Source organism: Globicephala melas, chromosome 6 (assembly GCF_963455315.2).
Source record: "Globicephala melas chromosome 6, mGloMel1.2, whole genome shotgun sequence".
Taxonomy (NCBI): domain Eukaryota; kingdom Metazoa; phylum Chordata; class Mammalia; order Artiodactyla; family Delphinidae; genus Globicephala; species Globicephala melas.
This window is the reverse complement of record NC_083319.1, coordinates 50,047,574-50,063,298: the sequence shown is the minus strand read 5'-3', so window position 1 is coordinate 50,063,298 and position 15,725 is coordinate 50,047,574. Positions and strand designations below refer to the sequence as shown.

Genomic DNA, 15,725 nt, shown 5'->3' with positions numbered 1-15,725 from the left:
CTCTTGGTGGTAGGTTCTTCCCTTTCATCACTTTAAATTTATCATGCCAGTCCCTTCTGGCTTGTAGATTTTCTGCTGAGAAATCAGCTGTTAACCTTATGGGAGTTCCATTGTATGTTATTTGTCATTTTTCCCTTGTTGCTTTCAGTAATTTTTCTTTGTCTTTAATTTTTGTCAATTTGATTACTGTGTGTCTCGGCATTTTTCTCCTTTGGTTTATCCTGCCTTGGACTCTCTGTGCTTCGTGGACTTCTGTGGCTATTTCTTTTCCCATGCTAGGGAAGTTTTCGACTATAATCTCTTCAAATATTTTCTCGGGTCCTTTCTCTCTCTCTTCTCCATCTGGGACCCCTATAATGTGAATGTTGTTGCGTTTAAAGTTGTCCCAGAGGTCTCTTAGGGTGTCTTCATTTATTTTCATTCTTTTTCTTTATTCTGTTCCATGGCAGTGATTTCCACCTTTCTGTCTTCCAGGTCACTTATCCATTCTTCTGCCACAGTTATTCTGCTACTGATTCCTTTTAGTGTATTTTTCATTTCAGTTATTGTATTGTTCATCTCTGTTTGTTTGTTCTTTAATTCTTCTAGGTGTTTGTTCCTTAATTCTTCTAGGTCTTTGTTAAGCATTTCTTGCATCTTCTCTATCTTTGCGTCCATTCTTTTTCCAAGGTCTTGGATCATCTTCATTATCATTATTCCGAATTCTTTTACTGGAAGGTTGCCTATCCCCACCTTATTTCGTTGTTTTTCTGGGGATTTATCTTGTTCCTTGATCTGGTATAAAGTCCTCAGCCTTTTCATTTTCTCTCTCTTTCTGTGAATGTGGTTTTCCTTCCACAGGCTGCAGAATTGTAGTTCTTCTTGCTTCTGCTGTCTACTCTCCGGTGATTGAGTCTATCTTAGAGTCCTGTGCAAGCTTCCTTATGGGAGGGACTGGTGGTGGGTAGAGCTGCATGTTGCTCTGCTGGGCAGACCTTTAATCTACACAAACCTCTGGTCGAGGGGACTAGTGCCTGTGTTCTGGTGGATGAGGCTGGATCTTGTCTTTCTGGTTGGCAGGTCCACGTCTGGTGGTGTGTTTTTGGGTGTCTGTGACGTTAGTACGATTTTAGGCAGCCTCTGTGCTAATGGATGGGGCTGTGTTCATGTCTTCCTAGTTGTTTGGCATAGGCTGTCCAGCACTGTAGCTTGCTGGTCATTGAGTGGAACTTGGTCTTGGCATTGAGATGGAGATCTCTGGGAGATTTTTGCCGTCTGTTTATTACATGTAGCTGGGAGGTCAGTGGTGGAGCAATGTTCTGAACTTGGCTCTTCCACCTCAGAGGCACAGCCCTGACACCTGGCTGGAGCACCAACAGCCTGTCATCCACACGGCTCAGAATAAAAGGTCAAAAGAAAGAAGATAAAATGAAATAAAATAAAATAAAAGTTATTAAGATAAAAAAATAAATAATAATTATTTTAAAAAGTTAAAAAGTAATAAAAAAGAGAAAAGGAAGAGATCAACCCAACCAAAAAAGAAATCCACCAATGATAAGAAGAGCTAAAAACTATACTTAAAAACAAAAAAAAAATCGGAGAGAAAGAACCCTAGGACAAATGGTAAAAAGAAAGCTATACAGAGAAAATCACACACAGAAGCATACACATACACACTCACAAAAAGAGAAAGAGAAGGAGAAAAAAAATATATATATATCGTTGCTTCCAAAGTTCACCTCCTCAATTTGGGATGATTCGTTGTCTATTCAGGTATTTCACAGATGCAGGGTACATCAAGTTGATTGTCGAGATTTAATCCGCTCCTGAGGCTGCTCCTGAGGCTGTTGGTATAAATTTCCCTTTCTCTTCTTTGTTTGCACAGCTCCTGGGGTTCAGGTTTGGATTTGGCCTCGCCTCTGTGTGTAGGTCGCCTGAGGGCGTCTGTTCTTCGCTCAGACAGGACGGGGTTAAAGGAGCCGCTGATTCGGGGGCTCTGGCTCACTCAGGCGGGGTGGGAGGGAGGGGTACGGAGTGCGGGGCGAGCCTGCGGCGGCAGAGGCCACCATGACGTTGCAGCAGCCTGAGGTGCGCCATGCGTTCTTCCGGGGAAGTTGTCCCTGGATCCCGGGACCCTGGCAGTGGCGGGCTGCACAGGCTCCCGTGAGGGGCGGTGTGGATAGTGAGCTGTGCTTGCACACAGGCTTCTTGGTGGCGGCAGCAGCAGCCTTAGCTTCTCATGCCCGTCTCTGGGGTCCGCGCTGATAGCTGTGGTTTGCCCCACTCTCTGGAGCTCGCTTAGGTGGCGCTCTTAATCCCCTCTCCTTGCGCACCCCGAAACAATGGTTTCTTGCCTCTTAGGCAGCTCCAGACCTTTTCCCGGACTCTCTCCCGGCTAGCTGTGGCGCACTAGCCCCCTGCAGGCTGTGTTCACGCAGCCAACCCCAGTCCTCTCCCTGGGATCCGACCTCCGAAGCCCGAGCCTCAGCACCCAGCCCCCACCCACCCACGCGGGTGAGCATACAAGCGTCTCGGGCTGGTGAGTGCCGGTCGACACCGATCCTCTGTGCGGGAATCTCTCCGCTTTGCCCTCCGCACCCCTGTTGGCTGTAGTCTCCTCCGTGGCTCCGAAGCTTCCCCCTCCGCCACCCGCAGTCTCTGCCCGTGAAGGAGCTTCTAGTGTGTGGAAACCTTTCCTCCTTCACAGCTCCCTCCCACTGGTGCAGGTCCCATCCCTATTCTTTTGTCTCTGTTTTTTCTTTTTTCTTTTGCCCTACCCAGGTATGTGGGGAGTTTCTGGCCTTTTGGGAGGTCTGAGGTCTTCTGCCAGCATTCAGTAGGTGTTCTGTAGGAGTTGTTCCACATGTAGATGTATTTCTGATGTATTTGTGGGGTGAAAGGTGATCTCTACGTCTTACTCTTCTGCCATCTTGAAGCTCCTAGATCTAACCATTTTTAAGTGTAAAGTTCTGTGGCATTAGGACATTCCCACTGTTGTGCAGCCATAACCACCACCCGTCTTCATGACTTTTCCCATCTTCTCAAATGGAAATTCCATACCCATTAAACAAAAACCCCCCATTCTGCCCTCCCCCAGCCTGTAGCAACTACCATTCTTCTTTCTGTCTCTATGAATTTGTCTTCTCTAGATATCTCCTTAAAGTGAGGTCATGAAGTATTTGTCCCTTTGTGACTGGCTTATTTCACTTGGCATAGTTGTATTAAGGCTTCTTCCATGTTGTAGCATGTGTCAGACTTTGCTTCCTTTTAAAGGCTGTATCATATTCCATTTTATATGTATACCACATTGTTTATTGACTAACCCTTTGTTAGGTACTTGTGTTGCTTCCATTCTGACTATTGTGTATAATGCTGCTATGAACATGGGTGCCCAAATATCTGTTCGAATCCCTGCTTTCAGTTCCTTTTCTGTGCTTTATTTTTCTGTATAGCATTTATTATCATCCAACAGTTCTCCTTCTACCCCCAACTAGAGATGCAAATGATTTTTGCTTAGAAAAGATAATCCCAAAGTTATAGTTGTAGGTCCTTAAAGGACATACCAATTATATCTAACCTAGTAATTTCATTCTAATTCCTTTTTTAAAAATCTGTAAATACTTAGTTCTTCAAAATACTCTTTTGAACAGCTTTACCATCTTACTTGTTTCATCATAAATAATTAATAAATCTTTAATGTGTTCATTCTATATTTGTATGAGTTAGATTTTTGTTTTTTAATTATTTATTGAATATAGTTGGTTTACAATGTTGTGTTAATTTCTGCTGTACAGCAAAGTGATTCAGTTATACATATATAGATATATAGATACATTCTTTTTTAATATTCTTTTCCATTATGGTTTATCACAGGATATTGAATAGAGTTCTCTGTGCTATACAGTAGGACCTTGTTGTTTATCCAATCTATATATAATAGTTTACATCTGCTAACCCCAACCTCACACTCCATCCCTCCCCCAACCCCTTCCCCCTTGGCAACCACCAGTCTGTTCTCTATGTCCATGATTCTGTTTCTCTTTCATAGTTAGGTTCATTTGTGTCATATTTTAGATTCCACATATAAGTGATATCATATGGTATGTTTCTTTCTTAGTATGATAATCTCTAGTTGCATCCATGTTGCTGCAAATGGCATTATTTCTTTCTTTTTTATGGCTCAGTAGTATTCCATTGTATATATACCACATTGTCTTTATCCATTCATCTGTTGATGGACATTTAGGTTGTTTGCATGTCTTGGCTATTGTGAATAGTGATGCTATGAACATAGGGGTGCATGTATCTTTTTGGATTAGAGTTTTGTCTGCATATATGCCCAGGAGTGGGATTCCTAGATCATATGGTAGTTCTATCAATATTTTTAGTTTTCTGAGGAACCTCCATACTGTTTTCCACAGTGGCTGCACCAACAGTGCAGGAGGCTTCCCTTTTCCCTCTCCAGCATTTGTTACTTATAGAGCTTTTAATGATGGCCATTCTGACTAGTGTGAGGTAGTACCTCAGTGTAGTTTTGATTTGCACTTGAGAGTCAGATTTTTGACTTTTAAAATTATGCATTGACATTCCAGAAGTGTTTACTAGGAACTAAAATCTGCATTTATGGAAAATTAAATGAATTAGTAGTTCATAGTGCTCTACAAGCAAGCTAGGCTGGGGCTGCAGGTGTGCTGGTGTCCCCTGAACTAAGTGGAGACACCAACAGCATATACTCTCACAGCGTTGGGGGCCCTCCTGAGTCGTGGCCACTGCTTGTACAGTCCGGGGACATGCAAATCCTGGGGGAGCTTATGAAGACCTGGATCTCTGGGGCCCCTGATCCTCACATAGTCCCCACGAGGTAGATGCCATTTTGCAGATGAGGAAACAAGCTCCGAGGGGTTAAGTAACTGAGATCGTGGTATAAGGGGAAATTAGAGACGAAAGACTAAAGTGAAAGTTCTGTGATGGTTCTCAATGAATGGTTCTGTGTGCATTGCAATGGTTGGGTGGATTTTTTCTCTCTTCTGCAGTTGCAGCAGAGATAAAAGCTGAGAGGGGAAAGCATGAGGTCTTATCTGTGGTAGAGGCAGCCTCAGCCACGGGGGCAGACACCACCCGCAGGGGACAGCACACCTCCAGGGGGCTTTCTTAGAGGTGCCAAAGAAGAGGATCCATCACCAGCTGCCGCTCCCACGTCATCCTGGCGACATGAGGATCGCGGCAGGGTGCTGCCATTCGGGGGAGGGCAGAATGTAGGAAAGGAGGTCGTCTTTACATCCCTTCTTCTCATGGGGTGAGGAAAGAAGTATTTCTCCTGCCCCAAGCCAAGGGAGGCGAACCCCAAGAGGATCACTTGTGAAGTTTGGGTGCCCCAGCCCTCCCCCCACACTGGTGACCATCTTATCTGAGGGACTGGCTGGTGGAAAGCATTGTTGGTGGAGACATGGTTCATGGGATGGCCAAGTGAGAGAGGTCAAGGGTCTCTGGCCACATGTCCTCTGAGGGATGAGGGAAATGGATGTCACACGAGTTTGCTGGCTGATGGGACTGGGGGCTGCAGACTTGCTGGGGACACAGATTGGGTTGAGGATGTGTAAACTTTAGAGTACTGTGGCCTGAGGGGCCAGTGGGAAGATGGGGTTGAGGGCTGGAGGGACCCCCAGTGCCTGGGGACTGCTCACCGTTTGTCTACGTGGAGTCCCTAGTCAATGAACTGGATCAGCAGAAGGACCCAGACAGGGAGAGGCCTGTGACCTTTCCAAGCCCAGCATCTAAAGTTGGGAGATCTCTGCCCAGCTCCCACCCATGACCTTTCCTTACAGGGGTCATGCAGAGAGGGAGGGAGATGGGGGAAAGCTAAGCCCCGCCCCCAGAACCTGGAGCCAAAGTCTAGCCTGGAGTTGGGGCAGCTCTTTTCTTTTTTTAATTGAAGTATAGTTGATTTACAGTGTTGTGATAATTAACTACTATACAGCAAAGTGATTCCATTATACACATATATACATTTTAAAAATATTCTTTTCCATTATGGTTTATCATAGGATACTGAATATAGTTCTCTGTGCTCTACAGTAGGATCTTGTTCTTTATCCATTCTATAATAGCTTACATCTGCTAACCCCAACCTCCCACTGCATCCTTCCCAACCCCCTCCCGCTTGGCAAACACCAGTCTGTTCTCTATGTCCATGATTCTATTTCTGTTTCATAGATAGGTTCATTTGTGTCATATTTTAGATTCCATGTAGAAGTGATAGCATATGGTATTTGTCTTTCTCTTTCTGACTTACTTCACTTAGTATGATAATCTCTAGTTGCATCCATGTTTCTGAAAATGGCATTATTTTGTTCTTTTTCTAAAATAAATTTATTATTTTATTTTTTGGCTGCTTTGGGTCTTCATTGCTGCATGCAGGCTTTTCTCTGGTTGCGGTGAGCAGGGGCTACTCTTTGTTGCGGTGCGTGGGCTTCTCATTGTGGTGGCTTCTCTTGTTGCGGAGCACGGGCTCTAGGCGGGCAGGCTTTAGTAGTTGTGGCTCGTGGGCTCTAGAGTGCAGGCTCAGTAGTTGTGGCACACGGGCTTAGTTGCTCCAAGGCATGTGGGATCTTCCTGGACCAGGGCTCGAACCCATGACCCCTGCATTGGCAGGTGGATTTTTAACCACTGAGCCACCAGGGAAGCCCCATTTTGTTCTTTTTTTATGGCTGAGTAGTATTCCATTATATACATATACCACATCTTTATCCATTCATCTGTTGATGGACATTTAAGTTGTTTCCATGTCTACGCTATTGTGAATAATGCTGCTATGAACATAGGGGTGCATGTATCTTTTTGAATTATAGTTTTATCTGGATATATGCCCAGGAGTGGGATTGCTGGATCATATGGTAACTCTATTTTTAGTTTTCTGAGGAACCTCCATACTGTTTTCCACAGTGGCTGCACCAACTTACATTCCCACTAGCAGTTAGGAGGGTTGCCTTTTCTCTACACCCTCTGCAGCATTTGTTGTTTGTAGACTTTTTAATGATGGCCATTCTGACTGGTGTGAGGTGGTACCTCACTGCAGTTTTGATTTGCATTTCTCTAATAATTAGTGATGTTGAGCATCTTTTCATGTGCCTATTGGCCATCTGTATTGCTTCTTCAGAGAAATGTCTGTTTAGGTCTTCAGCCCATTTTTGGATAGGGTTGTTTGGTTTCTTGTTGTTGAGGTGTATGAGCTGTTTGTATATTTTGGAAATTAAGCCCTTGTTGGTCGCATTGTTTGCAAATATTTTCTCCCATTCTGTGGGTTGTCTTTTTGTTCTGTTTATGGTTTCCTTTGTCGTGCAAAAACTTGTAAGTTTGATTAGGTCCCATTTGTTTATTTTTGTTTTTATTTCTGTTGCCTTGGGTGACCAAATTAAGAGCACATTGGTACGATTTACATCAGAGAATGTTTTGCCTATGTTCTCTTCTAGGAGTTTTATGGTGTCATGTCTTACGTTTAAGTCTTTAAGAGGTGAGGCAGCTTTGATTGAGTAGGAATTGAGGTTTGCAAAAGATAGAAACCTGGAAAGAAAACAGTGTAAGAACCAAGAGACCAAAAAGTATAATGATGAGTTCATCAGCTGTGACAGAACGGGAAGTCCTAGCACAGTTGGGAGCCGTTGGAAAAATAAACATAAGTCTTTGAATTCTCTGTGCCTCAGTTTCCTCATCGACAAAATGGGCATACTAGTGGCATCTACCTCTTTCAGGTGCTGTGAGGATTAACTGAGTTAATCTGTGTAAAGTGCTGGAACAGTGTCTGGCACATAGAAGGTACTTAAAGACAGGCTGTTGGTCATTTTTCAAGTTGTAACTTCTCCACACATCAGTAAGATGTGTTTTCTTTCTGATTTCCTTGACAGCAGGCATCCTATGTGGTGAGATCTGCCTTCTGTGAGAGGGGAGAAAGGAGGGGAGGGAGCCCCTGGGGCCAGGCTGCATGACAGCCAGAATGGACACAGGCTGCAGGACAGCCAGAATGGCCACATTCTTTCAGCAGCCCTAACTCATGGACCCTCAGGAGCTGGGACTAGGCTTTATAGAGGGAAGACTGGGCAGTTGTGTCCATAGAGGAGAAGCATTAAGGGCATTTTGCTTTAGAAACATGGCTAGATACTCTGTGTTGGGGAACTGGGTGCCCCGAGCCCATCATTGGCAGCAGGGAAGTCATGCCCAGCAAGCTTAAAAAGCAGAATTGTAGAGAGCACCACAAGAGCCTTCAGCCAGGCCAAGCGGGGGAAACGGGACAGGGCAGAGCTTCCCTTCCACTATCCACTTAACCAAGGCTACCTCCCCTATTGGACATTTCTTGAGGGAGGTAATTAACCTCTATTTCTCTTCCTTCCCTTAGAAGTCCAGAGGGCTCCTCTCTCCCATTCAGAGTACTCCAGGGAGGCTGACAAGACTGTGGAGTATCGGCTTTAACAGGTGACACAGCCTATTAGGTTTTTTTTTTTTCTCTTATACGTAAGTTTTCTGAGTTGTGGTATACAGATGAATTTATTTTTTATTGGGGTATAGTTCTTTTACAATGTTGTGTTAGTTTCTATACAGCAGGTTCTCATTAGTTATCTATTTTATATGTATTAGTGTATATACATTAATCCCAATCTCCCAGTTCATCCCATGCCCCCCTTTCCCCCCTTGGTGTCCATATGTTTGTCCTCTACATCTTTGTCTCTATTTCTGCCTTGCAAACCAGTGCATCTGTACCATTTTTCTAGATTCCACAAATATGCGTTAATATATTTGTTTTTCTCTTTCTGACTTACTTCACTATATATGACAGTCTCTAGGTCCATCCACATCTCTACAAATGACTCAACTTCGTTCCTTTTTATGGCTAATATTCCATTGTATATATGTACCACAACTTCTTTATCCATTCATCTGTCGATGGACATTTAGGTTGCTTCCATAACCTGCCTATTGTAAACAGTGTTACAGTAAACATTGGGGTGCATGTGTCTTTTTGAATTATGGTTTTCTCTGGATATATGCCATTATTACTCAACATAGTTTTGGAAGTCCTAGCCATGGCAATCAGAGAAGAAAAAGAAATAAAAGGAATCCAAATTGGAAAAGAAGAAGTAAAACTGTCACTGTTTGCAGATGACATGATACTATACACAGCCACCAGAAAACTACTAGAGCTAATCAATGAATTTGGTAAAGTTGCAGGATACAAAATTAATGCACAGAAATCTCTTGCATTCCTATACACTAACAACGAAAGATCAGAAAGAGAAATTAAGGAAACAATCCCATTCACCACTGCAACAAAAAGAATAAAAATGCCTAGGAATAAACCTACCTAAGGAGGTAAAAGACCTGTACTCAGAAAACTATAAAACACTGATGAAAGAAATCAAAGAAGACACAAACAGATGGAGAGATATACCACGTTCTTGGATTGGAAGAATCAATATTGTGAAAATGAGTATACTACCCAAAGCAATGTACAGATTCAATGCACTCCCTATCAAATTACCAATGGCATTTTTCACAGAACTAGAACAAAAAATCTTAAAATTCGTATGGAGACACAGAAGACCCTGAATGGTCAAAGCAATCTTGAGGAAAAAAAAAAATGGAGCTGGAGGAGTCAAACTCCCTGACTTCAGAATATACTACAAAGCTAGAGCAATCAAGACAGTATTGTACTGGCGCAAAAACAGAAATATAGATCAATGGAATAGGATAGAAAGCCCAGAGATAAACCCACGCACCTACTGTCAACTAACCTATGACAAAGGAGGCAAGGATATACAATTGAGAAAGGACTGCCTCTTCAATAAGTGGTGCTGGGAAAACTGGACAGCTATATGTAAAAGAATGAAATTAGTACACTCCCTAACACCATACACAAAAATAAACTCCAAATGGATTAAGGACCTAAATATAAGGCCAGACACAATAAAACTCTTAGAGGAAAATATATGCAGAATACTCTTTGACATAAATTGCAGCAAGATCTTTTTTGACCCACCTCCTAGAGAAATAGAAATAAAAACAAAAAATAAATAAATGGGACCTAATGAAACTTAAAAGCTTTTGCACAGCAAAGGAAACTATAAACGAGATGAAAAGACAACCCTCAGAATGGGAGAAAATATTTGCAAATGAATCAACGGACAAAGGATTAATCTCCAAAATATACAAACAGCTCATGCAGCTCAATGTCCAAAAAACAAACAACCCAATCAAAAAATGGGCAGAAGACCTATATAGACATTTCTCCAAAGAAGACATACAGATGGCCAAGAGGTAAGTGAAAAGATGCTCAACATCACTAATTATTAGAGAAAAGCAAACCAAAACTACAATGAGGTGTCACCTCACACCAGTTAGAATGGACATCATCAGAAAATCTACAAACAATAAGTGCTGGAGAGGGTGTGGAGAAAAGGGAACCCTCTTGCACTGTTGGTGGGAATGTAAATTGATACAGCCACTATGGAGAACAGTATGGAGGTTCCTTAAAAAACTAAAAATAGAAGTACCATACGAGCCAGCAATCCCACTACTGGGCACATACCCTGAGAAAACCGTAATTCAAAAAGACACAGCCTATTGTGTTTTACAGCTGTGTTGGTTTCACAGAACCTGTCCGTTTAGGAAATGGTTTCTGGGCTGTGAGCAGGTCCCACGGGATGGGTAGGAGGTGGCCTTTTGGGACGACGACATCTTTCCCCCACTTACAGTTTTGTCCCACCCCCGAAACAGTTAAGACACTCAGCCCAGGCCAAGAGGTGAAGTTCTTGTTTATTGTTGCAGCAACTCTTACAGACATTAGCGTTCAGTTAAATAAAGGAAGAGAACACATTAAATACATCACAACCCCCAAAACGGTATGGAGGAGGGGAGGGAGGGCCAGCCCGGTGACCAGACTGTCAGAGGAAGTACATTCAGTGGGTGTGCGGCATCAACATTCCAGGCTCACGTGTATATAGATCTTATTTATATATTTATTTATATTTATATATAGAGATCATTGAGTTTTGTGTATACAAAGAACCATATTGTTACAAATACAATACTATACTTCTCCCAGCGCTTTACAATAAGCTCTCTTTCACCCTCTTTACAGAACAATAGTACAAGTTCATACTCTAGGGACTGCTGAATATGTACACGGAATTTCCTTCCCACACGGTCCTCACGACTGCCTTGATGGAGGGTCGGGACGTAAGATCAGTGTCGTGTGCTCAAGTCGGACTCAACCAGGGAAGGAGCAGACAGACATGAAACTCAAACCAGCAAGTGGCCTTGTAAGTGGGAGAGTAAACACACCTAAGAGGAGGTGCCCTTGGTTGTAAACATTGTTAACAGCCTCACCGCTGGGCTGAGGGACCCAAGAAGGGCGGGTGGGTCTCTTCTGCATGCGGACGGGGTGACGGGTGTGAAAAGGGGTGGTGGGAGTGATGGGGAGGTAGTAGGTTACTCTGGGACTCTCTGAGGCCAGTGCTGATGGGCAATGTTCAGAAAGCAGACCCGGCTGCAGGGACTCGGAGTCCAGTGCCCCGTGATGGGCTCCAGGCCTGGAGGAGCCGCTCCAGTGAGGGGAGCAGGCTCCAGGCATTGGTCTCTGGGGGCTTCGTCCTCTCGTGAACCCAAGGCTGATGGTGGCTCCCTGAAATGCTCACATTTGAGAAGGCAGAGGCAGGGTGGGTTCTGGTGCATCCTGGCTGGACCAGGAGGGGTCGACGGATCTAGGAATCTGTCCCCAAAGCTGAGTCACCAGCATGTCCTAGCCAAGTGGCAAGAGTGGCTTTCTGCCCGGGGCCATGTTTGGGAAGGCTGTTCTGTACATAGTCTTCCCCATTACATGGGGTTTCAGATATTTACATATGTAACTATTTCAGATATTTACATATGTAACTATATATACTGGGATGTCAGAAGGGAAACAGACCACCACTTCCCGTGGGACTTTCAAAAACAGTTACTATTAAGATTCTGGCTCCTTGGTTAACTTCCAAAGGTGGGCTGATTCCCTCCATCCAGTGGGAGCAGGGAAAAGAATACACTACAGCCCTCTGAACCTGGACCAAGCTCCGGAAACATTCGCTATCTGGGCGTGAGGAGCCACTTTTACGAACACAGAGGTACGTGGTGGGTAATCTTATGCTGAAATGTTAGCCTTCTAGGAGAGTTCACCACACTGGCCTTTTCAGCACCTGTCAAACTTCCCAAGATTTTTCTGCAGTAGCAATAGAAAGTATATTCTGTCTCTTCTCTCCTTTGGGTGAAGAGCCTTATATAATTATGTGGGAGGCTGCCCAGGGATATGCTGGTGGGGTTCCCGTCCCCTGGCCGATTGCGGGGGCTCGGAATGGGCCCTCGGGCAGGCGGCTCAAGCGGTCGCCCTGGGAGCAGATGGCATGAGCCTCTCTCCAGTGACTCCCCAAGGCTCCTCATGCCTGAAAATACCACCCAGAACGCTTCATTCCTACTTTACCCGCTCCTTCTGGCAAAGGAAAGATGAACTTAGGCCTCTTTAGTATTTAATTATATGTCATCAGACACTACGGTTTGGTAAATGGAGCTGAGGTTCCCGGCTCCTCACGTTTGCAGTGGGTCAGCCTTGGGGCTGGTCTCCCAGCAGCATTCAGCTAAGTGTCCTCAAAAGTCAACCAGGGGTCCCAGACTGCCCAGCCCGGAGAAGGGGCAGCCCCTTCCTAAAGGGGACATGCGGGCAGCACAGCCACTCTTCAGCAGGGCCTGTCCCACGGTCACACTGGGAGTCCAGCCACTGACGCCACTGAAACAACCGGCTTTCCTGACTCTAAGCAGAAAACTCAAGATGGCACAGAGATCCCAGGGGCACTGACCACACAGCTCTCTGGCACAAGTATCTTGTTCCCAACCTTTTCATATTCACTTTCTCCCTCCCTGAAATCCCTCCATTCGACATATAAACCCATACTGTCCAACACGTGCTCACCGGGTTCCTACTTCCATGGACACAACATAAATGACGCAGATGTTGAGAAGAGGGACTATATTAATATCACAAAATATATTAGTTTCTCTTCCCCTGTCTTTGCAGAGGTCACGAGCAAAACAAAACAAAAACCAATCCAAGCCACACCCCACCCACATGAAAACAAAATGCTCTTTGGACCAAGAGTAAGTGAAAACTGGCTCAGAATCATGATATTACTAAAACATCTGCACCAAACTGAGACAAAACCCATGGACATGAGGCACCTGATAAAACACGTAATGTTCCACACCAAATAAAAGCTTTCTCAGGCCCAGGAGGCAGCAAGATGTTTCTGGAACACATTTGGGGCTTCTTAGGCATCGCTTGAGGTCATGATTGTCCCCTTAGTTTTGTGGTTTATATACTGTTCTGGGCCCTCAAATGTCACATCCTGCCTCATGGTCCTGAGTGGAGAACAAGGCTGGTCCCACCTTGGGCCAGGAAGCATAACATGATTCCACCGGGCCTCATCTTCAAGAGGAACAGTCCATCGCTCCCAGACTCCCAGTGTGGGATGTGTGTGTCGGGTGGAGGCACGAGGGGAGTCCACCAGAACACTTCTAGCCAAGGCGGTGCTGGCAGGGCCAGGCCTCAGCCTCAGAGGGGCGGTTCTCTCCAGACAGGGCTCACCAGTCCCTGCAGGCCTCACCTGCTGGGGGAAGGGGCCTCACATGGAGGTGACGTGGGTTTTCCAGGGGCTCTGGGTACCTCACTGGCGGAAGGGAGGAGGGAAGGCTGAAATATATGCAAGTGAGACCGTGTACGTACGTGTGATGTAGGAGGCAGGAAGCACCTGCCTGTGTTTAGCTAATGGTTGCTAACCTTGGGAAACCAGGGTGCCCTGGGAATCGCCCAGTTCTCTGCAACACGAAGGTATTCTTGTCCACGGCAGTTCCCCTTCTATCCTGGGTGAAAAGGTTTGCATTAGAAAACACAATTATGTTGAAACTAAAACTACAGAAGAGGCATAAGGTTGGCTCAGAAATTCTGGGCAGAAATAATGTATGATGCCCCATGTACATGGTGGGCAGGCATATCCGTAAAGACACGGGCTGGTCCTCCCTGTTACTACCATATTCCCAGAAATTGACTGGAAGAGAGCAGAGATCAGTGGTTGGATCATAGGCACTGCTGAATCAGCTTCTTCACCACCCCTAGGAGTTCCTTCTAAGAGGTCTGCACCTCTTGGGAAGGGAAGATCCTTCCTGAGCGGTGACAACCCTCTTCAGGACCCCCAAGGGCCCTTCAGGATGGTCCTGGGCAGATTCTGGGTGGATACTGGCTGCTCTCCAGCCTCAAGGGAGTGCATACAAAACTTCCCTGGTGCTAAAAACAACAAAAAAACCAAACTAGAGAGAGACAGAGAAGGAGGTCTCTGTGGATTCTTTTCCTTCTGTGTCAAACCGAGTGCTGGGTATGAGAGGGGAATGTCTCAGTGGGCACACAGATGTAGCACGAGAAACACAACCACAAGTGAGGAGAGTCCTCCATGCATGCTGCCCGGGGGCGGGGGCGTGGCTTCAGATGTAGACGGGCTGTTCCTGGGCCGTCAGCAGTCTGTACATGGCAGCCGGCATAGTCTTCATGTGAATCTGAGGGCAGAAACGCACTTTAGCGGGGGGACCGAGACTCTGAGAGCTGTGTGGGCACTGCCCCAGGGCTAGCGGGAGAGGCGGCACCTCTTGCCGTGGGACGCCTTTGAAGGTACACCCCTCATCCCCCCACCATTCCTAACAGGGGCCTGACCCAAGTGGCCTCCAGGAAGTACGGAATCCATGGGCTTCTAAAAAGTTAGGGTTGACAGAGAGTGGACAATGAAAACCAGGTAAGGTGGTTTATTTCCCAAAAGCTCTTGCTCTCACCAGGCCTGTTTTTTTGTTTTTGTTTTTTCAAAAGGACAAAACCCTTAAAACAGTAGGACTGCTGTGGGGTTTTGCTGCTCCTGCCTCCCTCCCTCCCCCCGGCAGGAAATCAGCCCCAGAAGAGCTGTTCTGACCCCTGCCCAGCCATACCAGGGAACTGTCTCTGGGGAGCTGTTGATTAGATTTGAATCTGACTTAAAATCTTCCAGGCACATTTGGCAGGATTAGCTGGGAAAAATGGAGAGAACTTGGGCAGCTATGGCGAGAAGATGCCCAGATTGGAGAACTAAAAAGAGGAGGTGGGCAAGTGATGCCAGAGGAGAAGGCTGAGGGTGACGTGACGGGATTTTGAGGAGCAGCTCTAAGATAACCACTCGTTACCAGGTTTAAATTCTGGTCCGAGACAGACTGTTCAGTGTGGAGGTGTGCTGAGGACAGGGAAGGACACTCAGGAGGGCTTCGTGGAGGGGGCGAGCGCACCAGGGGGACCCCCAGCCCCCGACTCTCCCTTACCTCCCCAACAGCATTGGAGAGGATGTGCACGATCTTCTCGTGTGGGGTGGCGACCACGCTCTGCCCGTTGATTTCAATGATGCGATGTCCCACGCGGACACCTCCTCTCTCCGCTATTCCCCCTCGCATGAGGCTGCAGATCTATCAGAGTCAAAGGCCAAGTTACCCACCCTGGCCTGCATCGCCTGCTAGGGAACTGGGTGGGGGTGGGAGACTATCTTTTCTAGAATCCCCCATCCCCAGCACTGTCATCTCTGAGGAGCTGCCATGGTCAGGCTGTGGACATTTACATCTCTTTGTTTCTTTTTATAAGAGCTAGGACTCTGGATGCCCAGATGGCCCCC

General features: G+C 45.8%; 1 protein-coding gene across 6 annotated transcripts in view; it reads right to left on the bottom strand.

Moving 5' to 3' along the window:
• Positions 1–10,762: 10,762 nt before the first annotated feature.
• Positions 10,763–15,725, bottom strand: part of APBA1 (amyloid beta precursor protein binding family A member 1) — a 240,876-nt gene continuing 235,913 nt past the window's right edge. For all 6 annotated transcript variants that reach the window (XM_060300863.1, XM_060300861.1, XM_060300862.1 and 3 more), the window contains 2 exons: positions 15,382–15,522; positions 10,763–14,598 (listed from right to left, as the gene is read on the bottom strand). In XM_060300863.1, the coding sequence (XP_060156846.1) occupies positions 14,527–14,598; positions 15,382–15,522 (213 nt within the window). In that variant the 3' untranslated portion in view covers positions 10,763–14,526. The remainder of the gene's footprint in view (positions 14,599–15,381; positions 15,523–15,725) is intronic.